This window comes from Rattus rattus, chromosome 8 (genome assembly GCF_011064425.1).
Source record: "Rattus rattus isolate New Zealand chromosome 8, Rrattus_CSIRO_v1, whole genome shotgun sequence".
NCBI lineage: Eukaryota > Metazoa > Chordata > Mammalia > Rodentia > Muridae > Rattus > Rattus rattus.
The window spans coordinates 21,215,863-21,243,132 of record NC_046161.1 but is presented as its reverse complement, the minus strand read 5'-3'; the positions used below and the strand labels follow the sequence as shown (position 1 = coordinate 21,243,132).

The 27,270-nt window shown below is 34.6% G+C and overlaps 1 protein-coding gene across 3 annotated transcripts in view; it reads right to left on the bottom strand.

The window, feature by feature from the left end:
• Positions 1-1,316: 1,316 nt before the first annotated feature.
• Positions 1,317-27,270, bottom strand: part of Septin7 (septin 7) — a 62,246-nt gene continuing 36,292 nt past the window's right edge. For all 3 annotated transcript variants that reach the window (XM_032910893.1, XM_032910892.1, XM_032910894.1), the window contains exons 5-14: positions 22,542-22,642; positions 21,045-21,179; positions 15,981-16,098; positions 13,112-13,204; positions 11,928-12,024; positions 10,174-10,225; positions 7,906-8,031; positions 5,601-5,736; positions 3,689-3,828; positions 1,317-2,381 (exon numbers count right to left, since the gene is read on the bottom strand). In XM_032910893.1, coding sequence (XP_032766784.1) covers positions 2,342-2,381; positions 3,689-3,828; positions 5,601-5,736; positions 7,906-8,031; positions 10,174-10,225; positions 11,928-12,024; positions 13,112-13,204; positions 15,981-16,098; positions 21,045-21,179; positions 22,542-22,642 — 1,038 coding nt within the window. In that variant the 3' untranslated portion in view covers positions 1,317-2,341. The remainder of the gene's footprint in view (positions 2,382-3,688; positions 3,829-5,600; positions 5,737-7,905; positions 8,032-10,173; positions 10,226-11,927; positions 12,025-13,111; positions 13,205-15,980; positions 16,099-21,044; positions 21,180-22,541; positions 22,643-27,270) is intronic.

Genomic DNA, 27,270 nt, shown 5'->3' with positions numbered 1-27,270 from the left:
GGGGAGGAGGGATGGGATGGGGGTTATGGACAGAAACTGAGAAAGGGGTAACATTTGAAATGTAAATAAATAAAAAAATCCAATAAAAAATTAAAACACATTGCAAAACCTTAAAAAAAAAAAAAAGAAAAATCAGATATACAAAAGTCACACAGCAAAACAGCTGTCCTTGTGCTTAAAACTCAAGAGTTAATGATCAAAAGACTCAATAAAATTCCACAGACCCCTTTATAAGACTCAGGTAAAAGGCTGGGCATGGATGGATAGGGCTTTGGGGTGTTTTCATTAAGGGTAATAAAATGAAGGTCTTATCCATATCTTCATAACACAGAGTATATGACAACCATATACAGAAGCAACAATTCTTAATTAAACAGGAAGCCTAAAGACTTTTCATTTCCCATTCTTCCAACTTAAGTTCTTAAACCAATCAGGCCTTTTTATACAGGGCTTTTGTAAATCCCTCAACAATATTAGGAAAAAACAAAACAAAACAAAACAAAAAAATTCCCAACAACAATCCGTGCCAGTTACCCTACTTTAGCACACATGACTACACTGTATAAATGCACTCACTTACCTTGGACACGATGTCTCACTATGTAGCCTAGGCTCACACTCACAGCAGTCGTCTTGCCTCTGCCTCCTCAAAGCTAGGAATAAGGTATGTACCACCACAACCAGTATCACTACTATACTTTTATTTTCCAAAAGCCACACACGTTATGTTTTCTAAAGGTAGATATTCTAGGATTAATAAAAATACATATATAAGGTAATTTCAAATTAACCAGGGCCATCTCTTAAGGATAAATATTTATTGGGTTTTCCTAAGTAATGTTTGAAATGACTAGTAATTTTACTTTCAAAATAGCCACTTGGGGTGAATTTTTAGATAATGATTCTGTAATATGAACAGTATTTCTAACTAATGTTTTAAAATTTCTGAAAAGCAGTAAGCATCTTTCAAGCATTCTCAATTAAAAACTACTAACTAATAAGAATCATCATTTACTTATGCTTTGGTCATAAATTTAAAAATCTGACCACAGTCAAGTATTTTGACTTTAGTTTAAAAAACAAACAAACAAACAAACAACCCAGCATTACACTCTTGAAAGTGTTCCAGGGCACATATAATCCGAATGAATGGGAAAATGATCCTAGAAGTAACTTATTACAGAGCACTAGTAAGGGCTGAGGGTGCTGGCACTCGGAGAACTGGCTTGTGCACACACTTACGACAGACAAGCAGCAAACCCTCAGAGGCTCTTCCCCAGTTGTCAATCTACTACAGAATATACAAGACACTGCACTCTGTTACGTCACAACATTGTTTATTATGTGAATTTTTTTTACAATACAAACAAAAAATACAGGTATGCAATATATAGATACAGCTAAATGCAGAATGGTGACTTTTTTTCTCTTCAAGAGGCCATGATTCCCATTTCTAGTAAAACAAGACTGAGTATAGGTAGAAACAGGCTGGTCGTTAACTTCACAATTTGCCTAGAAATGATCTACAAATGCATTTTTCCTCCTGCTACTTACCATAAAATGTAAAAAGGGAGTTAAAGTAAAGTTTCCTCGTTGGTTTCTACCATATGAAAGATGCTATCTTCTATTTTAGCAGGGCCAATACATGGAAAATATCTAAATTAAATGTTATTACAAAAATGAAGCAGTAATGAGATTCTGGCTAAAGGGGTACTAAATGAGAATAATATATATATATATATTTAAAGAATCCAAAACAAACAAACAACAAAAAAGGCTGTTATAAAAAGCTCTAGGTGCACTGTAAGCATATAGGTTTTTTCCATGTGTACTTTTAAACAATGGAAGTGTCAAAAAATAGGGTCCACTGTGTTAGACTAAATACATTATTGTATAGGCTGCATCGAATGGAACCTCTGTATTATAATTATCATAGAGTAGCATAGTTTGCATCATATTATGGCAATTTATCCTCAATGAAAACCTTCCAGAGTCCTTTTATTTTAGAATATTCTGTAAACAATCAAACCACCAGAACATGATTGTACAACAGTAAAATGTTTTCTTGCATTAAACTGAAGACATCTTTTTAATTTAAAAAAAAAAAAAGAAAAAATGTAGAAAGGTACTTAGAGCTGTTAATTTCTAAGTACACAATATCCTAGACAATTCAAGGCATCTTAATCTCCTTCGAGAACAACAACAAAAAAATAATTTTTGTCATGCTGTTAAATCCATCATTATGGATAAAATTGGTGCAAATTGGTCAAACGGATCCAACAAACACTGATGTCCAAGCTGGCGTATTGGCAACTAATACATAACTGGTGGTCAATAGAGTTTAAAAGATCTTGCCTTTCTTCTTGTTCTTTTCCAAGGTTCTAAGGAATAAGAAAACAGTGAGGGTGAGGGCCATACAAATGCTAGGCAACAAAGGGCAGCAACAGCTGAGCCACAGACAACTATGCTGCATTGTAAACAATGCATTCAACGAGAAGAAAAAATCCTAGATTATTTAAAGGAAACAGTGAACCTTTATCTATAAAAGTATTTTCTTAAGACAATCAAGTATCTGACAAAAATTCCAAAACAAGCATAAATAACACAGTATGGCAACATTTTATTCATTTTAATTTAGAAGAATTTTTTTCTGCCAAATTAAAATTGTAGAAACTTAAAAGATTATTACTCTGGTGCCCTTTCTACTGCCAGCTGTATCTTTAGATATATCTGCTTTAACAAATGTAGTTTCTTCTTTGGGCAGACAACTCACAGGAAGGAAGGTGCTGGAAGAAGAGCTAAGTTCCTGGCTAGGAGAACACTTTAGAGACTCCTCAAAGAGATATCACATTTCAATGTTAAATGACACTAATTATCAAAAGATGAAAACCAATGTACAAATACTACTGAGTTTTGTATAATTAAGAGGAGGAAATGATTAGGTGTATTACAAATTATGTATCTCTTATTTATCACCTTAGGGGACCTAGTCCAAAGATATGATTACAGCACCTCCTAAGGGCTGGGAGTCGAGCGCCTATCTAGTAAGTACAGGGCATCAGGTTCCATCCCAGCACCCAAACCATCAATATAGCCAACACCTGAGGTAAGAAATCACTTCTGATACGCTAACTGTGGATACTGTTATGATGCTGCTGAAGCACAGTTTTAAAAATTAGGTACAGACAAAGATCTGGGCTGAAGAGAACACTAATACCGTACATCAAGTGAACCTAAAAACATTTACCATGAAATCAGCTGGCAGGGGATTGTGGTGATTGTAAGATGCCCCTGTAGGCTCTCACATTCTCATTTGAATACTTGGCACCCAGTTGGTGTAACTATCTGGAAAGGATTGGGTGATGTGACCGTGTTAGAGTGTCACTGGGAGCAGGCTTTGAGGTTTCTAGAGCACATGCTATCCCACTTAGCTCCCTCCATCTCTGGCTTTGGATCATGACGTACGCTCTCCCTACTGCTCTAGTGTCGCAGGCGTGCTGGCACCCAAGCATGCTCTTGCCACAGTTGCAAGCCCTAAATGAATTCTTACTTTGAAACAGAAATGAATTCTTACTTTGAAACAGAAAACTAAGAATGAGATGTATAATAGAATATGGATTTTGAATCTTTTTAAAAATAGATGAAAAGTTCTTTAAACTATCTACTTGGGTATCCTGATATTAGTTACCTTGAAGAATTCTGTTGCTCTAAAATACGTTGTTGAGCTTCCCAGTTTGCTTTTTCTTCTTCAAACTGACGACGTTTTTCCTCTAATTCTTTGTGCTGTGCTTCTAAATTCTTTTTCATTTGCTCATGGCGCCGCTGGAGCTAAATCAGAATCATAGATGAAGTAAATTGCTTAAGACATGGAGGGTAGATATTCTAGTGTCAAAAATGGGTGCCTGTGTCACAGTATCAGAGTGCTACTGGAAAGCACTGCTGAGATTTTTCCCACTGTGGAATCTGCCACCCCAAAAGTCAATGACTTCAAAGAATTACCTTAGAAAACATTTTATAATAGACAACTGTTATTTCATTTTTTTTAGGTTCACAAGCATGATGGAGGTTGAACAGAAAAAGCATTACTCCTTCTTTACAAAGAAATAGCTGTGGACTACAGACCAGACGGTGACAATATAAAGAACTTAAGCCCAAGTTTCCTAATTCCAGGCTCAGAAATCTGAGCCAGCAGCTAGAGCAAATAGTGAAGGACCTATTTCCAAATGGATCCTGGCAGTGGACGTCTCCCAATTCCTGTAAAGGAGTGGTTCCCCAACATTATTCTTCATACGAATTTTACCTGGGGTGCTTGCTAAAAATACTGAATCCTAAACTTTGATCAAGAGCCAGTGGATTAGAACCTTCAGGTGTTATATGTAGAGATCTGGATTTTCAACAGGTAGGTCCCAGTGTTTCTAATGGTGGTGGTCCTTCCAAGGCTGAGAACCTATGCTGTAAGAACTGCTGGCTCACAGGCGGTGAACTACAGAACCAAAGAGCATACATCTAATGGATCAAAAGAAAAATCATTGCAGCACTAGTCAATCTGTCTCTGAAGAAAACCGACAATTAAAAGAAAAAAGAGAACAGATTAAGTCACTAAATGCGCAATGACTGAGTTGACATTATTCCGGAATCACATGCATTAAAGATTTATTGATAAAATAAATTTTGGATTTAAATTTTAATATAATTTTGCATATAATTTGTTTTGTCTATCCTCAAAAGCAATTTTTTTTATTTACTTCTACTGTAAAGATTTCATCTAATTCCTATAAAAGAAATTTATTTCAAGGTGAGTCAAATCTGAGGTGAAACCTTCTTCATGACAGCAATTTACTAAGGAAAATGTAATACAGCAGAATGCAAATTTTGTATCAAAGAGTTGGTATAAAAGAATACAAAGCAATGACATACAATTCAGAACAGTAATTTCCTCTGGGAAAGAGAGATGGCATATACAGGAGAGGACACACAGAACTGAAATGAATTCATAGTTATTTTTTTTCAAGCTGTGAAGTAGGCTTAAAGCTGTTTATTCTTTACAAATAAGTAACATTTAAAATTTACAAATAAATAATTTCCATAGGTCCCAATCAGTTGTTTCCAAGAAATCTTTGGGTCAAATGTATTAGGAAGCTGAAAATATTTCAAATATTAAAAAGGCAACAGGCCTGAAAGACAGAGGCTCAGCTGTAAAGGTGCCATCCACCAGGCCTGACCACCTGGGTTTAATCCCCAGAACCCACGTGGTAGAAGGAGAAAAGTGGCTCCCACAAGTTGTCTTCTAACCTCAATCCCCATGCCATGATATGTGTTTACCCCGAAACACACAAAAAAAAAAATAACCAAATTATGTTTAAAATAGACATTCTGAGTTATCTAGGCACCACCAACAACCAAAACGCGTACACACTGTCTTCATGCTGGCTTATGCATCGGCAGTGCTGACGAATGTATTTCACCCTTCCTCGCATCTACTTTTTTCTTCTCTTACTATGTTTGTATATTATTTCTGAAATGTATACAGATGTAATTTGAACTTTAATAAACATGTTATTTAAAAGGAATACTGACAGCCTGCTAATTAAAGTGATTACCTCGGCTTCAGAGTCCTTCAGTTTTTGAACTTTTTCTTTGACCTTCATCTCAAACACCTGCTCCATCTCCATCTCCATCTTCTTCATCTTGGCCACGTGCTCCCTTCTCTCCTCTTCCATCTGCGCCAGAGGGCTCCTGCACCGACATGAGGAAGAACCATTAAGGTCTGTAAGTCAAAACTGCAACACTAAGTTATCAAGGAGCTGATGAACAACGAGATGTTACAGAGGCCATTATCATTTGGATGCACACAAATATTTACATCACTTTAGACACAAATTCCAAGTCTTATACAATACATATGGGTGAAGAATCCTTCAGAAACTGTAAAATGTATAAATATGCTCATAATCATAGAAGTTAACACCCTCTCCATTAGTATTTTATTTAAATCTCAATCTCTACAAATGTGTACTATGAAGTAAAGCCTAAGAATAACACTGTTGGGAAGTTGTTTCTCTGTGTCTTGTGTACCTTGGTTCTAAAGATGATTGCTCTGGGTAGGTTTTATGTAACCTGACACAAGCTAAAGCCAGTGAGAGTAGGAGATCTGAATGGATTAGATAAGATTAGACTGTAGGTAAATCTGTGGGTCATTTTCTTAATTAGTGAATGATAAGGGAAACCCAGCCCACTGTGGGTAGTGCCACTCTGTTGGCACTGGTGGTTCTGGTGTATATAAGACAGCAAGTCGAGCAAACCATAAGGAGTGAACCAGTAAGCAGCACTCTTCCCTGGCCTCTGCATCAACTCTCGCCTTATAGTTCCTGCCCTGTTTTGAGTGCTTGCCCTGATTTCCTTCAATGATGAACTTTATGGAAGTGTAAGTAAAATAAACCCTTTCATCCCCAAGTTGCTTTTGGTCATGGTGTTTTACCATAGCAACAGAAACCAGATCTATTATAGACAATGTTATATTTGAAATAAACTGTACAAGGAACACCAAAAAAGGAACAGTTCCAAAATACATCCATAGAAAGTCACATGATTCTCCTTAAAGAAAAAAACTCAGTGGGAGAAAAAAATAACTTAGCCAATAAAGCCAGTACGTAAAGAACATGTTTCGTTTTACTAAAATTTCAAGTATTATAATCTTCGCTAAGATAACTACTGATGTCACAAGTACATTTATTATATTTTATTTATGCAACTCAATTGAAATGCCGAAGATAACTACTATCTAATACCCAAAATACCATTTAGGTTATGCACGCTACCTTTATGTTCTTAATAACTTTAATGCTGATGAAAATCCATTCACTTAAATATTTTAGTGTCTTAAGTTTTAAACATTTTCAGTGAGCTAAACATAAAATGTTTCTGAAATGCTAGAATAGACATTAAAGAATTAAATAAACGAGTTCAGTCTATGGACATTAAAGTCCACAAAGATCTTTCAAAGAGGGTGAAATAAAATACACTGTTATAAAGGGATAAAGGAGGAATACCCCTACAGCAAAGAGTAAACAGGGTATGGTGGTAGAGCACAGGAAGGAAGTGTAAGGGAAGACATCACTAAAGGCTTTTAAAAAGCCGTGCAAAAATGTACTACTGTAGATGCTTTCTAAAATCTACCCACATAGGACATTAAATGAAGTTCCCTATAATTGAGGGCAATACTCTAAGTAGACACCACATGCTAACAGATAACTACCCCAGCATCACAAGTGGATTATCCCCTTTTGAGCTGTTGGCAAATGGGACCCCCAAAAAGTCTCCTAAGCATACAATTACAAGACACTGCCAACATTATTTACCCTCCAGATTTGATGGTAGGAGCCTCTTGCTGAAGACATCACAAACTTGAATCAAAGAACACAGAAAAATACAGCTGGTACTCAACTGGAAGTTTAACCTCCACTAGGAGGATATGCATCCTACCAGGAGAAAGGTCTTCAATCAAACCCAACTATGACCCTCAAGCTACAATAACAAAAACTCCATCACACAATAAAATGCACCTCCAGGTGCTCTTACCAGCTGAGTCATCTTGCCAGCCCAAAAAATTGCTTATGACTTTCTCTTCGAAACTATATTTATCTATTTATCTGTTTAGCTTGTGTGCTGTATGAATTATAAAGATGATTGGCAAATGGAAAGAAAACATATAGTTCTTAAAGAACAGAACAATAATCATTCCAACAATTAACAGTAAGACATAAAACTACCAAGACAAATCTTAACAGCATAATTTTCTGCAGTTATAAATAGAGAATTATTGCCCAAATATTCTAATGAGTAACAAAAATTTCAAGAAAGGAAATAAAATATTTCGGGTTTTCCTGGAGAAAAATATATACGTACTTGGTAAGTTGCCCTTTGTTCTTGTTGTTATCTACTCCATTGTAGGTCACTGCTGCTAGTTTTCTGCTTCTGTAGTTCTCATAGTGTACATTATTGGTAACATCTTTCAAGTCCTGCATGTGTGTTCTGTCATAAATAGCAAGAGTTTGCTTATGTTAAAGGCTTTGACACAATTAAAAATTTCACCAAGACAAAAATCTCAAATTTAAACTATTAAGAAAGATGGCATTCACATGTCTTCACTGACAGACAAAGCAGATAAAGCCAAACAGAAATTTAAATTCCTGATGAGCTTTCAAGGGCCATCAATCAATCAAAGAATAAACTTTCTACCAAAGAAATAGTTAAAGAAGGAAAAGTGGATTGCTATTGAAGGTCGTACCTAACAGAAATTGCTTTCCTTGAAGCAACTGCTACCAAGGTAGTTTACATATGGACCCTTAAAATAATAGATCAAATTGTTTACTAACTAGGAAATCTTAATTTATAATAACTCCCTGTTTATCCAAGCTGTCCAGTGAATGTGCTGTTTTGGGTAACCTTTTTATTGTATATAAAAATCAAGGTACAAGAGATAAAGTATACAACTTAGAGGATATGATGGCATAATTGTCAATGATTAGAGATGATAAAGACTGAGTAATAATCCTCCCTTTTCTCTTTCCCCACCACACTTCACACTTCCAGTATATACCATGTTTACCATTTATCACAGCTTCAACAGAAACACACAGTGTTTGTCTTTCCTTACATCCAAATCCCATTTCCTGTGAAGTACCTTACCTCACATCATGAAGGTACTTAACCTTAAGTTAGTACTTAAGTTAGCAGGTAACTTAAGTATCGGGTTCATCTCCTATCTGATATTCCCAGTTCTCAAAGCTTACTTGTCTTAGTACTAAGTTTGATTTTCCTGTCTACAACACACTCATTTTCTCTTCTAGTCACAACAGTTATACCTAAGCCTCTACTCCTTCTGCGTTAGTCAGGCTGGGCAGGTCCCAGCTCCTAGAACACATGGCAAATGAAATGAAACAACTCACACTAATTTGTTAAATCTTTTGGAACTAGTATAAGTTATGAGTGACATCAAACTATATAATTAGCTATACTGTGAGCTCTTCTTTAAAATAAAAGATGTATTTCTTTTATACTCTTGCTACAGATAAATACTAGATAGTGGGAACTGTAAAAAATATAGTAACTATATTCGGAAGATAAGATGAATAGTATTTAAGAATATATCACTATGTAAGTTTTTCCAGGTGTAGAAAAAGGAGAATTTCATGATGCTAACATGAAACATTTTTAGCAGAGTGTTGTGGGGCAAATCTGTATTCCCAATATTGGGAAGTGGAGGCTACAGGATCAATTATACAAGGCCAGTGTTATAGCTATATACAAAGTTCAAGGTCAGGCTGGGCTGCATGAAACATTAACTACAACTTCACTAAAATTAGAAATTAAAAAAAATGTTATTTTCTTAATTTAAATCTAATTTAATCAGTATATCCCTTAAAAATTAATAAAATAAATTTATGAATAAATTAAGATATTGTCAAACTCCTATATTAGTGTCATTTAGCACGGTGGTTATCTATGTCACTAAAATGTGATTGCCAAGTATGATTCCTGATGTTAGCCTGTAAGATTTCAAACTTGAGACAAGACTTATAGAAACAGGCATTAGGCAACTGGCATTGGCATCTCCTTTCTTCAAATACTTATTAAACAACCAGTAGCTACATCAAACACTCATCCCTCTTATGGCAAATATACTAGAAATTTTACTTTTATGTCATGTGTATGGGTGCTTGGTCCACATGTATGTCTGTGTACCACTTGTGTGCCTGCTGCTGTGGCAGCCAGAGTTTCTGGAATTTCCCTGGAGTTAGAAAGTTGTGAGCTACTATGTGATGCTAGGAATGAGACGCAGGTCGTTTGGAAGAACAGCCGGTGATGTTAATTGGTGAGCGTCTCTTCAGTCTAATAGCAGAATTTATATTTTCCTATGTACGTCAAGTGCTGATGTGCTTATTAAATCCTACTGTAAACATGGTCAGGCTCCTCTGCAATATTAGGGAGTCCTCCTTACTGGGTCTGAAGCAACTAATAACTAAAATCTTGGATAAACAATGCAAATTATTGTCACAGATTATTTACAAGTCAACAGGAGTAAAGATAGCATAACAGTAGCTATACTTATAAAACACAAAGTCAGCCTTTGAACTTGAACTGAGTGCTGCTTTCACTGCTGCTCACACTTACCGTATCAACATATTTCTTAGAATTGTAAAATCACAATGCTCACCATTTTCAACTGTAGAAAAAGTAAAAGAAAATAGACCACAGGTTAATTTTAATAACGTTTATATTTTCAAAGGAATATGGAAATAAAACCAAGGAGAGACTATGTAAACTGCCTAGATCTGATTTTTACTATGGTTTAATACTAACATAGAACTATACTATGGAACTAGCAAGGTACAATAGGCACAATACTACTATTAGATCATTTTAAAAACATCATTTTTCTATTCTTAGACTTTTCTTTGTGAATGTTTATATAGGTCCAATGTATGTGTGGATGTATGTATGTGTATCTGTGAAGGAAAGCTTCACATCAAATGTGGCCTCCTAATTTCCACCCTCGATTTTATTTATAGAGGCAGTCTGTTGATAAACCTGCAGACCCTCAGAGCACTATGATTACAGGTTGAATGCCAAGCCAGTCCTCATGTTTTCATGGCAAGCATTTTTATCCACTAAGACAACCCCTCGGCGCAACCTCATGTAACTTAATCCTCAGTGATAGAAATGTCCTAAGTGAGCCCTCTGGAAACATATACTGATAAGTTTAAAGAAAGATGCACTTTCTCCTTATCAGTATAGAATAAATTTATTACATGATTCATTAAAAATCCTTGGTGTTGAGGCTAAGGGAGAATATATATAAAAACCTCCTTGAGACAACCAAAATGAAAAGGCTAGTCAAGAGCTTCAAGATTCTTTATTTAAAAAGAAAAAAGTCATCAACAGGAACACTAAATGAGAATATAGCAAGGGAAGGAGCAAAAAAAAAAAATAGCAATTACATAAATAAAGCAATTGTTTCAGAGTATGCTTCTAAGGGACATAAAAATTGCAAAGCCTTAATTCAGTAATTGCAGGTCACCTGGGAACAAAGTTGACAGTCCTTGGGCAAAATCACAAATAAGGACAATAACTTGGCATGATTTTATAAAAATTACACAAATATTTAAAACATCAACACATAATAAAGCAAACAACTCCAACTTAGTACAACATAGAAGACTATTAGAGTAAACTAATATACTACAAACTTAGGAAAATACTTCTCTTTCTAATAGGAACTTAGTACAACATAGAAGACTATTAGAGTAAACTAAGAGACTACAAACTTAGGAAAATACTTCTCTTTCTAATAGGAACTTAGTACAACATAGAAAACTATTAGAGTAAACTAATATACTACAAACTTAGGAAAATACTTCTCTTTCCAGTAGGATTTCTGAGGTTTGATGTTATCACTAAAAGTTTACTGGCATTAAAAACTAACATACTAGGAACCATACTGAAAACAAGGCACTAGTCACATGATTGTGACTGGCTCTCTCCAAACTGCTCCATTTCCAAAGATTTATTAGATCCTAGGAAATAACCTTAGACCACGGGAAAAAACCCTCAACTATGAAACATGCTTTCAAGAAAGATAAACTGGCATGAAGGTTGTGCAGGCCCAGGAGAGGGGGACAATGACAAATGACTGCTGACTGCAAAGTATAGGAGCTGAAGAATTAATATATACTTCCCTAACTTACGTAACTGAGAAACAGAATTCTACTTAACAGAAAAATGAAGAGTAAGAAAATGAAATAAAACCTATCATTTGAAAACCTGGAGTGTGTTATACATTGTGATTTTATATTACAAACTACAGTACACATTTTTAGCCCCTTTATGAGACCTTACATTAAGTTATTCACTGAAAAAAACCTTACCTTCAGCCACACCCCAAGGATACTGCCTTCCTCTGACTCTTTTGCCATTAACTTCAATGATAGTATTACTACCCACCACAGCAAGAGGTAAACGGTCCTATAAAATAAAGTGATATTATAAACACATCTCTACAGTACTCGTGGTTCAATAATAAATAACTTATAATATTCAACATAGTAACAAAAAATTACCTACATTCACTCTTACCAGCAACCAATAATTATCCAGAAAATTGTTACTCAAGCATTATTACGAGAGTGTATGATAAATAATTGCTTTTTAGGTACAATTTTAAGAATAATGTATTATGTATTTGTCAAATTAGTTGCCAAAAACTACTCTAAAAAAGCATCCCATATTTGACACAGAATAAAAAAATACATTGATATTCAGAAAGAAAAGAGAGCAAGGGAAAGGACCACAAATCTATTTCATTATTATCCTTAACAATATGAGGTACAGGAAATATCTATTTTCTAAACTAGTCAGAACCTCACACCCACTTGTTAAATCTATATCCACTCATTTTAATGCAGAGTATAACTTTCCAATATTTTTGCTCTCTCAGAATTATAGAAGAGGCTATTTTGCAAAACTTCTGAAATTCTTCATTGGTCAGACATAAATATTCTATCAATTATACATGTATATAAGACCAGTATTCACTAAACCTCTTTGGCTCCAGGTACTCAAAAACAAGTATGAATAAAAACACAAAATTAAAAGCCAGGTGTGGTGGTCCCACCATCTGGGAGACAGAAGCAGGTGATCATTCTTGGAGGTTCAAGGCCCTCTTGGTGTACAGAGCTAGTTCTAGGATGGCCAGGCTATACAGAGGAACCCTATCATAACAAACACTACAAAATTAAAATGATGTAGGGCTTTTGTTGACTTTGATAAAAAGAAGTAAGTTTTATCAGACTCTTAAAAAACGGAAAACAAAAATTAATTCCCTTCCTACTCATACTTGTTTATAAATATGAAAGCAATGAACTGACACCCATTCAGGGTGGCATTCACCCACCTGCTCTGCAATGCTGGTCTAGGTGCTGTCAGTCAGAGGTAACTGTAAGGCTGATAAACATTAGGGAACATCCCTATTTGTTTTTCAGGACTGTGGTCTTTCATATTAGAGCACAACTGGAAGGCTCAAACAGTTTACTGTGCAGACAAAGGAGCCTACCTTTATCTTCTTAACCAGCTTATTCTCTTCTTCATCATCCGTTTCTGGAAATTCATATATTTTAATTTTATGTTCTTGGATTTCTTTCATTATCTAAAACAGAAGAAGAGAAAGGGCACCGTACATGATTATGACATTGGCAGTATTTTTACTAAGTATTTCTTAGATTTTATTTTAATATGAGACCTCTGGTGCTTTCTTGTTTGTATTTAAATACCAAAACCCATTACAGGGTAACAGGGAGAGAACATAAAGGTGCCTACCGTGCAAAGTAGAAGGAGAAAAAAACAGAAAGAGAGAACTGATTCTACAAAATTCTTCTCCAACCTCTACAAGTACGACAGGGCACGTACCTTCCTCCCTTCCTTAACCCATGTACACAAAGACAAATAGTGAAATGAAATTTAAAATATTTTAAATTCAACTATTTCAGAAGTGTGAATCATATGAGTCCTGTCCCAATATGAATTATAAATAATTACAGAATATTTTACAATTACAATGGCATTTATTCAGCTGGTCTCCACTATAGTGGTTTTTGGTCATTTATTTAAAGAGAAGGAGATTATTTTTCTTCATATAACTTAATTCTGAAAGCTGAAACAACAGAGCTTAAAGCCACCTAAAAATTGTACCAAGAACAAGTAAAAAACACAACAGTCGCAGGAGAAAGGTTTACACTTTTTTTTTTTTTTTTTTTTTTTTTTTTTTTTTTTAGCTGGGGACCAAACCCAGGGCCTCTATGCGCTTCCTAGGCAAGCGCTCTACCACTGAGCTAAATCCCCAACCCCAGGTTTACACTTTTAACAGAAAAATTCATTACATGGACACATTGCATAGGCATAAATCTAAAGCAAGTATAGAGAAAACACACAGTAGAAATAAAGAACCTCAAGACTTAGTAATATCAGAATTACCTGGTTCAAATCAAATTATCTTCTCCAAAAGGATTTCAAAGACAAGGGAATGCAATGTAAATAAAATGTCACCCACCCATACAATTTGAACTCCTACCACTCTCCTAGCACAACCTTCCCTGGCTGTACTTTTATTACACGGCTATTCTCACAGCAAGAGTCTCTAACATCAACAAAGGGGCTATAAACAAGGTGAGTTAAATGACTATTATACTGAACAGAAATAACAGAATTAAGATCTGCATGTTGGTACATGCCTGTAATACTAGCTAAAACAAGAGGACTGAGAACTCCTTGCTAGCCTAGGCTGTAGATAAGAGCCTATCTCCCAAAAAAAAAAAAAAAAACAAGTTAAATTATCAAAGCCCATCAATAGGACCATATCTTCATCACTGGGCATATATCTACTCTAAAAACAAAATAATGGCTGGGTGAATGGCACATGACATTAATTTAAGCACTTAGTAGGTAAGTGGATCTCTGATTTGAGGCCATCCTGATCTAAATAGTGGGTTCCAGGCAAACCAGACCTACAATGTGAGACCCTGTCTCAAAGGATAAACAGTGAAAATAAGTGATACCTGGCATGAAAGCTCATGTTTTTAATCCCAGCACTCAGGAAGCCGAGGCAGGCAAATCTCTGTAAGCTTGAGGGCAGCTGGTCTATAGAATAAGTTCCATAAATCCTGGTCTATAAAGTCAAGACTACATAGAGACCCTCCCTGTCTTTAATAAAACAAACAACCAATAAAATAGTTCCTAGCTTTAACAGCAGTGGTCCTTGGTCAGAAGTTACACAGGAAACTTATGTAAGTAAGCATTTTCAAAATAAAACCTACGACCCCAACTTATCCTACAGAACTAATTGGTAAGGATAATGTCCAACAATGATTTTGATAAACCTCCGAATAATTCTATGGGTAAGAAACATAGCTCTAAGCATACAAAAAAGAAATTTAAACTAGAAGAACACAGGTGTCAAGTATATGCACTGAAGGACTGGGGTTCAGTGTTCAGTGAAAGAAAAAGAGGAAGGGAGACAACAGATAGGCGTGTGACCAGTCTGAAAGTAGAACTCGTTACTAGTCCGTCCTTTTACTTCTAACTTGTCACAATAAATCCACACACAGATATAGACCATTGGAGGTAGAAACTTTAGCGGTAGAGACAGAAATAGTGCCGTGATGCTGCATCCACCCTGTCTCAAATAAAAATGAGAAATAAGGAGAAAAATGGGAAAGAGGAAGAGAACAGGTAGAAAGAGGAATGAGGAAAAGGAGGAAGATGAACAGGAAGTGGAGGAGGAGGAAAAAGAATGGAAGAGGCTAAAGGAAGAAACCACCTATACTGAGAATATTAGTAGTAAAATCTGTTTAAGATGTCAAAATTTCTAAGAATTCAACACCACTCCAAAGCAAATTTAAACAGGTTTTTCTTACTGTAACAAGTTTTGAAGTATTCTAAAATTCATTTTAAAAAGATATTTTGTTACATTGAAGCCTATAAAGATAACGAAATAACAAAACTCTAAAGTCCATTTTGAATATAATACAAAATTTCTATTGTTTTTAAAATATTGGCCTAAAATTAAAAAATAGACTATTGGAATAGACAGACTTTCAGAAATTTGCCTTAGAGTTCATAGATGTCAAATGTAACAAAACAAATACAATAAAGTGAGAAAAGTGTATCATTAAGAATATTACTGAGGTAACAGGGCATGAGTTTAGGGGAGAAAGCACGCGCGCGCGCGCGCACACACACACACACACACAATTATCTTCTAAATATGTTTATCCTATTAAGTAATACAAGCAAAATTAAGATTCAAGAGAAAATAGAAAAAGCATAAGCTTATAAGGATAAGCAAAATGGACTATATTATACTAAAAATAGTAAAAGCTATTAATGACAAGAATGGTTGGAAAACATATAGGTTAATTCTTGCTTACCTGCTTTTTAAACTGTTGGCATTCCTCTGGTGTAAGTGTGTCTGCTTTGGCAATTAAAGGGATGATATTCACTTTTTCATGCAAACGTTTCATAAACTCAATATCCAATGGTTTAAGTCTGAAATATATAGTATTTAATATAACTGTATTCATCTGTTTGAAAAAAAAAGATTCTTCACATCTTTGACAATGAATACAGTAAGCTACTTCACTTACTTATCAGAAACATTCTAAAGATGTATTTGGTCAGCCAACAAGCAGGACAGGACTTTAAAAGAAGCAATGGAGTGGTTAAGGAGGATTTTTGACTCTTGGCTTTGAAATACCCTGGTCATTGAGTTTTGGCCCTAGAGGAACTGGAAAAACCAGAAAGGTTCCTAATAGTATTTCCTAGATCAGCTTTATATCTATTAAGGTTTACAAGGTGGGTAAGGTTTTTTTTTTCCATGAAAAATTTTAGTTCTTTTTTGATAAACACAATTCTTGCTGTCAACTATCTTTCTTAGACAAAATACTAAAAGTCAGTCCTCAATATGCCTGTTTGTTATCATCTGGCTGCTGTGTTTTGGCCTTATACTTTTAAAACCAACATCTTCTACTGTGGTACTTGTCATCTAATGTGGCCAGTATGCAGCATCTAAAACACATTCCCTCACCTCTAGAACCCTCAGGATCCCCTTTGTAAGTCAAATCTTTTTTTTTAAGATTTATTTATTTTAAGTGTAGGTGTATACTGTAGCTGTCTTGAAAGGGTATTGGATCCCAGTGTAAATGGTTGTAAGTCACAATGTGGTTGCTGGAAGTGAACTCAAGTCCTCTCAAAGAGCAGTCAGTGAGTGCTCTTAACCACTGAGCCATCTCTCCAGTTCAGTAAGGCAGATCTTTAACTTGTGAATTCCCTAGACTTCTGTGCTAGGTCACCTTTATTTGTTAACCCTACATTCTTTGTGACTAAAATCACTACAATCATTTAGTGCCAATAATTCCCCAAACTACACCCATTCAAAACTTCACTCTGATGTCCAAGATACCGTCTAACTCAGTGGTTATTCTCCTGGTATGTGCCATTCTCCATCTGAACCTTCATTTTTCACTCCTCTTCTCCATTTTTAATACATGGTAGGTACTTCACAATGTACCCAAACACCTGAGATTTCTCCTTCATTTATTCTCCATTTCCTGAGATTATCAAGGCCTGCATGAAAGACAGAGGCACTAAAACAGATACCCTATCCATTTTCAACACTTCAATTCAGACCCCCAAGAAGTCCACCGTGGAGTTCTCTACATAAGCCTTTCCGGTTTCCTAGCACCGTACCCACACAACTACTACCTCAATCTGACAGCAGCATTCATTATTTGACTGACAGTCTTACTAAAAGCCATATTCTTTAGCTGCTATGACTCACTAACATTGTGAAGACAAATATTCTCTCCTTAATCTACTTGCAATGTGCCAGGATGTTTATAACTTCTCACAATTCTTTAAAAGTGCTATACTTAAAAAGTGTCATAGGCTACTACCATCCCTGCCTAGAACACTTTTTATTTTTACACCCCACCTATTTTGATTCATTTCTTACTTATGCATTCTTTTAGACATGGCTGACAGTTCAATCCCTCTGGAAATCATTTTCTAGATCCTCTATGTGCTGTGTTAAGAAACATTTGCCCTGTTTTCCATTCTAACACTAAAAAATCCTTTTAGTTGAGTGCTTTTAACTCAATCATCTGTGTTTTTTTTAGTACCCAGCAAAGGTGCTAACAAAAGAAGTAAAAAGCTATCATTATCTCAAGTCTTTTAGAAACCATAGTGAGGACTGAGTCTATACCCCTAAAATGTTCCAGGACTATAACAGATGATCCACAGCAGTAGTCAAGATAACAGAAATGCGATCCTAAAGCGTATTCCTTAACTGTATAAGGAACAATGAGAAAAATGGAAGAAAGGCTGAATTCTGTTATAATTCACTGTTATAAACAGTGATAAAGGCAAAATTCAGTTTTTAACAGAATCTTCTCAGTGAACAGTATAAAACAGCATAAAAGTTTTTATTTTTATGCTTACATAAGGATTTTATATTTAAAAGCAATACATAAGTTCTGTTTTAGTTCTATTATCCAAATGCTATGCACTTAGTGTATAGTATCACAACTTTTAAAAAGGGAGGTACGTATAATAGCTATGGCACGGACTCAGGGAACTCAATGTCATAAGCATAAACTAAGAGCTGCTGCAGTCACAGGGTGTGCAGTAACTGTAGCACTGCAGTCATAGGGTGTGCAGTAACTGTAGCACTGGGGGGATGGAAGGAAGTGGGAGTTCAAAGCACATTACAGGACAGACTGGTTCATACAGTTGAAATATGAAAAAGCAATAGATAAAATCAGGACCAAAGAACATTGAAACCAATTTAAAAATTAAATTGTAGGGAGAATAAAGGCCTTCATAAAACCCTTCTATACTTTTAAATTAGTTTAAAAGTATCGGATGCTTAAACTTTAATTCAACATGTTGAGCATAAAGTGGCTGAAATTTTTTCTGTGCCCATTTAGTTTTCAAAGATTAAATTAATACAAATTCAATGGGGGTGGGGGTTAAGACAGGCCCAAGCTAAACTTGAACTCACTACATAGCCAACTCTGAAGGTGAGATTACATGTATGAACTAAAATGTTCAACTCAACAATTAGTTTTTAAACAATAAAAAGATCTTTATATACAATTTCTAGAAGGGAAAAGGTTATTTTACTTCAAAGCCTATAACATGATTTCAAACCAAACTACAATTACATATATTTCTAAATAAAACTAATTGAGTGATCTTTGTTTAAAGTGACAATCAATATTAAAAGGATAAAACAGCATTTTATTATCTTAAACCTAGCTTTTAATAGCAGTTACTGAACAGTGAACAAGACAAAGGAAGCAATCAAAAATGAAATTTGAATTGCCTAATATCCAGTAATGACACAAGCAGATGACTGAAGAAGGAATTGATACTATATTGCATAGAACTGAGGGACTCACAGAAGGCCCATGCTTCATTTGCCATATTGTATACAATTTCAGCCCATAGAGAGCAGGTCATCTGTAATCTGATACCAAATTCACTGTCATATTCTTCAATTTAATCTTTGAGTATTACATACCAATAGGAAAAATTTTGTTCCATCTCTAAAAATTAAGCTGGTCGACTGTTTAGGAAAAGACACAGAAAATAAAAATTTTCCCTTGTGAAAAATCAAGAGATGGATTAAAGCCATATATATCATTTGAATTATAATTTCATTTCTTTAATAGAACAACTCTTATTTCCCATGTAATTTTAAGATAAAAATTATTCTCTAAGGAAAATAAGAATGTAATTTCATGAGAATCCTAACACTTGGAAAGAGTACAAAACATCTGTTAGAAACTCACTGATTTCTATTAACTGTAGATGATGCTCTTACTAGGCTGACTTCTAAGAAGCTGTGCTAATAAAAACCAGTTACTAGAACTGGAGAGTGGTGGCATAGACCTTCAATCCTAGTAGTCAGAAGGCAGACGCAGGAGGATCTATAGGAGTCTGAGGCCAGCCTTGTCTACAGAGCAAGTTCCAAGACAGGCAGGGCTATACAGAAAACACCCTGTCTCCAAAAAAAAGGAAGATAAAAGTGTAAATTCTAGAGCTACCTACATGCTCATAGAAAGCTGTACATGCACTGTGTGAGGGACAGCTTGGGGTTTTGGTTTGACTTCTGAGAAGTAGAGAGACAGGGGTAAGGCACTGGCGGTCCTGAAGACTGACTGCAGAGCTTTGAACTGAGCGACATCCCAGCGCATGGTTTTGTGCTGTTTTGTTTTTAGTATTTTAGTATCTATTTTTAGTATTTCTTTCTTTTGATAGGATTTTGCTACCAAAAGATATAGCCTAGGCTGGTCCTGAATTTGCAACCTTTTAGCTTGAGCTCTCTGAGCACTGAGATTAAAGGTATGGCCATCAGAGCCTGCTGGTGTGTCACATTTCTAAAACAAAACAAAACAAAAATGAGTCTTATGAGTAGATATGATGGTTTAAGTGATATAAATAAAATTCTGAAAATAAGGCATAATAGTAAGCATAAAAGAAACCTTTCTAATCTTCCCACAAATAAAACAGTGATCACCTAACTATGGCTCCCTGTTCTACCAGAATGAAAACAGGCATTACAGTAGGACACAGAAAGAGAAATCAAAAGCAGTAGAGGAAAAAGAGGGTATACCACTCTAATTTGAATATGGGGTAATAATACTATGTAGCTTTATATCATATAATAGTCTAGTTCCTTTTGGCAAAGAGAAGGTAGAATTACCATGTTAAGTGGTTAAATTAGACTGTGATTTATGCCCCACCAACAAAATAAATTGGTGAAAATTAATGGAAATATTAATAGCTAATAATATTAATAACAATAGAAGAGTACATAACTTTTCTGTTTTTGAAGAAGGGATTAGTCATTATCAAGTAGAGAGTATCAGACCAATGTCTTAATAGTTCAGTCTTAACTACCTAAAATGAGAGTAATACTGATTTAAAGTAATCTTTACAGTTAAAGTGTAACAAACCACTTACTGAAAAAAAATAAAGATAAGTAAGAAACCATTGGCATCTAAGCTCATTTTTAATTATTATTACCTTTTCTATGGGTTTACAGTAAGTTACTTTATTTATAGGTTGTTACCTTGGGGTTTATATAAACTCAAAAATTATGACTGTCTTTTTAATTTGGTGGTTCAATCTCTTATAAAAGTGAGGTTAAAACAAAAACTATCAGTTTTAAGATCTCAAAACTCAGAGTGGAAACTGGAAATGCTTCCTTTTGTGAAGCAGATGAAATGCAGTATGTATGTAGAATTAAGGAGTAAAATGACAACCTAGGACTTAAACAGGTTATTCCAAGCCACTTTTACATGGGATTACGTTGTTTTATAAATGATCTAGTTTCATGTACTTCATAGACATTATTCTAAAACATAGATATGATTTACATAATAATACATGATAAAAACAACGATGTAGCAAAGCATCGAGGTACTGACCCATGTCCTGAAGGAGCAATGAAGTATAAACAACACTGCACCCTGTTATCAGGCATCTGTCGTCTGTTCACTCGAGATTCTGCATTTAAGTAATCTTCAAATTTACTATCAATGTAGTCGATAACAGGCTGCCAGCTGTATATGCAGATAAAGAGAACAATTAAGTTGCAATCCTACAAAGAATTAACTGTTTGACAATGAAAGGATAGTAGTTTTAATTTAATAAAACAACTCACCAGTAGAAAATATCTCAACTTTTTCTACATACTGACTCAAAAGTAGGTAAAAATTTGGTTGGGGAGATGGCTCAACTACTAAAGCATGAGGACTTGTATTCTAATCCTTAGAACGCACATAAAAAGCCAGGTGTAGTGGCAAGTGCCTGTAACCTCAACCTTGAAGAGAGTTGTGAGGTCGAGTCGGATCCCTGGTAGCTGGTCTAGCCAAACTGATAAGCTTTACCCTGTCTCAAAAGTTAAAGGTGGAGAGTAATCAAGGAGACACTAACCTAGACCTTGGGCCTCTACACTTAAATGTACATATATTTTATATATATCACCATGAAAACAGCAATCCCCTACACACACACAGAAAAAAATAGATTACATGAAATATATCTTGATTCATTATTTAACCCCCAAATTAAAAAATGAATCATTCTGTGTCAATAAAACTTTGATAATTAGTAATTATTTACACTGATAACTATATCAATGCTAAATATTATGCAATCTGAAAAAACTGCATCCATAGTTTTAAATTTCTAACAAAGATTAAATAATACAAAAACTTCATGATAAACTTACTGGGTATTTTGAGAGTCAAAAAATGATAATTAACTACAACTCAGCTTCAATGTGAGTTGTAATTCCATGACTGTTTAATTCATCTATAACTTACTGAAAAATTGAAGTCTAAAAAATTAGGTAAGTTAGGATGAAATATAATTTATATAACAAACTAAATTACAGTTAAAAGGTTTAAATTTATTATAATTTATGTAAGAGGTATTAATATATTACAATAGCAATAGATATGTATGTCATATATATTTATACACATACATATGTAATATATATGTATAAACAGTAACATTCCACTCTATATAGAAAGAACTCAGAGGCTAAGCAAGAGGATTTAAGTTCTCAACCATCTTGGGACCCAAAGAAATCTTGTCTTAAAACACCAAGAGAAAAAAAACGACAAAACAAGAACCCAAACCATTCCGGAAAGCAGTATTTTCAAATAAGAGATATAGCAAAGTTGGTATATGAAGTCCTAACCATTTAAAATCAATGATTCTCACTATTACTTTTTTTTGTTTTTACATTTTTGTTATTGTGTTTTTGTTTGTAAAGCAGGGTCTCATTTGCTATTTACCAGGCTTGCCTTGAACTCAAAAGACATGCCTGCCTCTGTCTCCCAACTGATAGGATTAAAGAAAAGGTAAAGGTCTGACTATACTGGGAAACAATGGGGGCAAAACAGCAATCTTACCAATTACTATTATCCACTGCATCTCCAAATCCCGGAGTATCAACTATCGTCAGCAGCAACTGAACGCCACCTTCTTTGATTAAAACTTTGGATTGCTCCACCTGTAAGAGTCATTGTTGTACAAGTTAATTATGTATTATGTGAGTTGTTTTCTATAACAAGAGGCAAGAACGCTCAAGTTTCTTAAAACCAATTTGGAAACTGATTGCAAATTAAATCTAACCACATACATGCATGTGTGTGAGCGCTATTTTGTCCCCATTGTTACCTCGTGGGATGTTGATGAGTGTGACCAAGGATTGAATATTTAGTTTTATTTCATGTACCTAACAAACTGAACATTATATGTTTATCACAATCAAGAGTGTTTTTCTTTTCTTTTTGTTGAAAGTAGTTTATTATCAGAAAGATACTGAAATTAGGAGAAAGAATTGAAATTGGGGGAAAAAGCCAACAATTTAGACATACCTGTCTATGGAAGGAAGGCTTGTTTCCTATCTCTTAGGTAAGCCTTGAATGGAAGTTATTCAAACTGCTTTGATCTTGGCTTATATCATCAGTGAAAATTGACTATAAGCCTATTTATCTAGTAGCAATTAGAATATTTGAAGGTATCAATTAAATTTTAGTAAGTATGAGGTCTATATAGATTAAAACTAAATACCAATAAGGAAGTTTTAACTACTTATCAGCATTCGATTATCAAACAAATGTTTAAGAAATTGACTTTAAAATTTTCTTGTGTTTCCCTAAAGGATAATCTCGTCAAATCTACATCTCAAATTATTTTGAATCCATTCCCAGCCTTTTCATAATAATTAATGATCGATCGGTGTCATAAACAGAAACAACCGGAGGCTGGACAATGCGTTAATGTAAGTAACTCAACTTTGTAATTCCATGAATGTTTAGTTCATCTATAACTTACTGAAAAACTGAAGTCTAAAAAATTAGGTAAGTTAGGATGAAATATAATTTATATAACAAACAAAAAAATTACAGTTAAAAGGTTTAACTTTATTATAATTTATGTAAGAGGTATTAATATATTACAATAGCAATAGATATGTATGTCATATATATTTATACACATACATATATAATATATTCATATATGCTTCCTTTATATTCATTTATAGTTATTCATTTTTGTCCTTTTCTGCATAGCTATCACTGATCTTCAATGCCTCATTTGTCACTCAACCTACTGACTCCCGCCATCATACCACTTCACTAAACCCTAAAAACTATCTCAATGGCACCTTCCCTAGGGCAGCATCTTGGTCATTTCATACTGTTCTGTTTTCCATACAGATTCTCGAAAATGTCTCTAGCATTACTGAAGACCCCCAACCTATTATGTAAAACACTCAATTTGTTTATGCACTTGAATGGTTCAAAAACCAAAAAGGAATAGTATGTATAGGCAGATTTACCTACGTTTTCTGGAAAAGTATCCAATACTCTAATATGAAATGTTTTATTCTGAGTATATTCTACTGTTTTCAATTTTTCTTGCCTCCAGAAAAATTGTGTAGCTACCTAATATTTATCACTACAAAATGATTATTAAAGTGATTACTAAGCTTCATATATCAAGAAAACATTTACAGTACATCAAGATAAATTGGCCAACCAAGAACTTAACATTGAAATGAACTAAATCTCAAATAAAAGACAATTTTCTCCAAGGAAAGATAGTTCACAATCATATAACAAAAAATTTAAAATTTTTAAAAACCAGTATAAAATGTGAAACAGAATGTAATTACTGCATACATTTACTATTGTATACAGTATACTGTTTGTTAAATTTTTTGTCAATCTTGGGATCTATATTTGAAATAAGAACATGAAGACTGCAACTGTCTACTTTCCTGTCACTTAACTTTAATAATCTATTGGTAAAAAAAATATATAAACCAAGACAGATGAAACATGACATCAATGCATTCACTTCAAAGTGGTAAGGAGAAATACTTCCCTCTCCTACTTTTTCCGAGATAAAATAAAGGCAGTTTCCAACAGTCCAGGGATATCACAGAGCAGATATTCTTGAATGTTAAACTTTGTGACTACAGCAAACTATGAATTTACAAGAGATGAAATTATTTGGGCCTTGCTTCCACTTAATGTTTACCCATGATGAGAACCTAGGATAGGGAAACCCATGCCTGGAATGTGCTCACATCTAGAAATGCTCAGTAATGGTCCTTAGCCCAACGGAGGAGGTTAAAATAAATCTTATTCAGGTGAGCTCTTCATTTGAATCAGAACCACTGAAGAACTGATCTCAGAACCAGTTCTCTACTAAATACTTAGAAATCTTCCAAGCCTATGAATGTCAACGAATCTCTTCCCAAAAACACAATCTCCTATAAATATAACATTCAGGAAAGAGATTGATGTTGTGGTATTATTTATTAAAGTTTCACTCTTTGATATAAATAACTCAGGAGAGTATTTTTCTTTCATTTTCTAAAAACTGAAAATGTTAAAAACAAAACAAAATAAACGAAAACCTTCAGGTCACCAAAGTCAGATGTTTGTCTTTTGAAACTCCAGAATTGGTTTATATGTATGAAATATAGTATAATAATGGTATATTAATTCCCTCTATTGAGTCAATTTATTACTTCAAGGACAAATCATCTGTTAGACTACTGGACTGTCGGGCAGTCAAGAGGCTGCAAAAGATGATCAAATTCTAGTTGTACTTGGGCCTCTTGAATGACACTCATCCACAATATGTTCTTCCCTGGGAGTAAATGGGCAAAAGTTTTACCTTCCTAAATAAATGCTACCTGGGTAGACACCTGTAAGGTGCTGGAAATGAGGAAGAAAAGATAGGAAGTATTAAAATGACCAAAGCAGTCCAATGACACCTCACTAGCCAGCTGGTAAAGCAGACATACTCTACCTTACAGAACATGGAAAACAATACATGAAAGCAATGAGATGCTTTTGCCTTTACAGACATATGCACAGAATATTAGTATAAGTAAAAAACCAGAAACCCACATGCTCATTCAAAAATAAAAGCATACGCTGTAATATATTTCTACAAAATATTCCCCATCAATGAGACACAAGTACAACCAGCTGCAAATGTAGGACTCATTGACCCAGAAACTGGATATATGTATACATGTGTGACAATCCTTAATACTTAAGTTTGTTTACATTTGCGCTTTTTTTTCAAAAAGATGTTTTAATAATAATAAAAGTATTTTCAGAACAAAACTCAGTTAAAAGGTCAAAGGAAAAATATCGCATGTAGTGTAGAAAATCAGTGACGGCAGTGTCTATGAATCACTTATTAGATATTTCTACAATTTGTAGAATAATCAATTAACCATGACTACAACCTTTTTTTAAAAGAATTATTTATGAATATAAGTACACTGTAGCTGTCACCAGACACCAGAAGAGGGCATCAGAGTCCATTACAGATGGCTGTAAGACACCATGTGAATGCTGGGAATTGAACTCAGGACCTCTGGAAAACAGAGCTCTTAACCGCTGAGCCATCTTTCCCATGACTATAATCTTTTACCAAATATTTTGTCATATCACGTGTTAAACTAGATTCCTATGTGTTGAAAACCCCAAAATTACACATTAATATTTTCATCTGTTATACTGGATGAATGAATGGATAAAGAGCTAAAAACGAGGGGTGGAGAGATAAGTCAGTAAAGTACTGGCACACAAGCAAAAGGACCAGATTTTGATTCCCCAAATCTGTGTAAGAGGCCAGCGAGATGCAGCAGCAGTGTGTATTTACCATCCCCATGCTGGACAGTGGAGACAGGACTATCCCTGAGGCTCACTGGCCAACCAACACAGCCTAAGTAGCTAGCTCCCAGCCACTGGAAGGAAGACATGTCTCAAAAAACAAGGTTGACAGCTCCTAAGGCAGATACCTGGGATGGTCATTTAGCAAAATAAACCACAAGAAAGCTGTTAATTTATAAATTGACAGCATGTTGTCATTTCTAAAGTAGTAATAAAGAAAGTTAATCTATTTATGAGGAACTGATTAGTCTATTCAACTAACAGTCATTAAACACTATAGCATATATGTTTGTGTGCATGTGTGTGACTAGAACGTGGACACCCTGCAGTTTGGAGTTGGAAGTTGTCTCTTCCATTTCATTACATCATCTCAGGGCACAACACAGTCTGTTTCAACTGCTGCATTTGTAAAATGAGTTATTACTACCACCTACCACACAAAGACTAAGAACAAAGTAAATTAGTAAACATTCACAGCATTTACAGTAGTAGCTAGACGGTGACAGCAGTGACTCATTAAGTGTTAGATTTTATTATTAATGTAGATCTGGAATTAGTCACCTACAGGTTAGAACAATAATGAAAACTTAGAAAATTACCTAACCAAAAATAGATTTTGTAGGTCCATGACAATATCTAGCATATTATTTTATACCAAATCATCTGAATTTAGAAGTCTATTCTGCAGAGTTGATTAAAAATTTCCAAGTTTCCCAATCTTGAATATTACAACCTATATTAAAAAAATATGAGTTTTTGTTCTTTAGGATTAGAATCAATATTAATCACAAAATATGCCACCAGGTAGATTCACATTCCTTCAAGTATCTTCCAGCGGGTTCATTTTAAGGTTACATTTTCTTCCCTCTCTAACAAAGCTAAATGAAAAATAAATTATTTTCGTCACAAAGGCACTCCTTAATCAGATGAG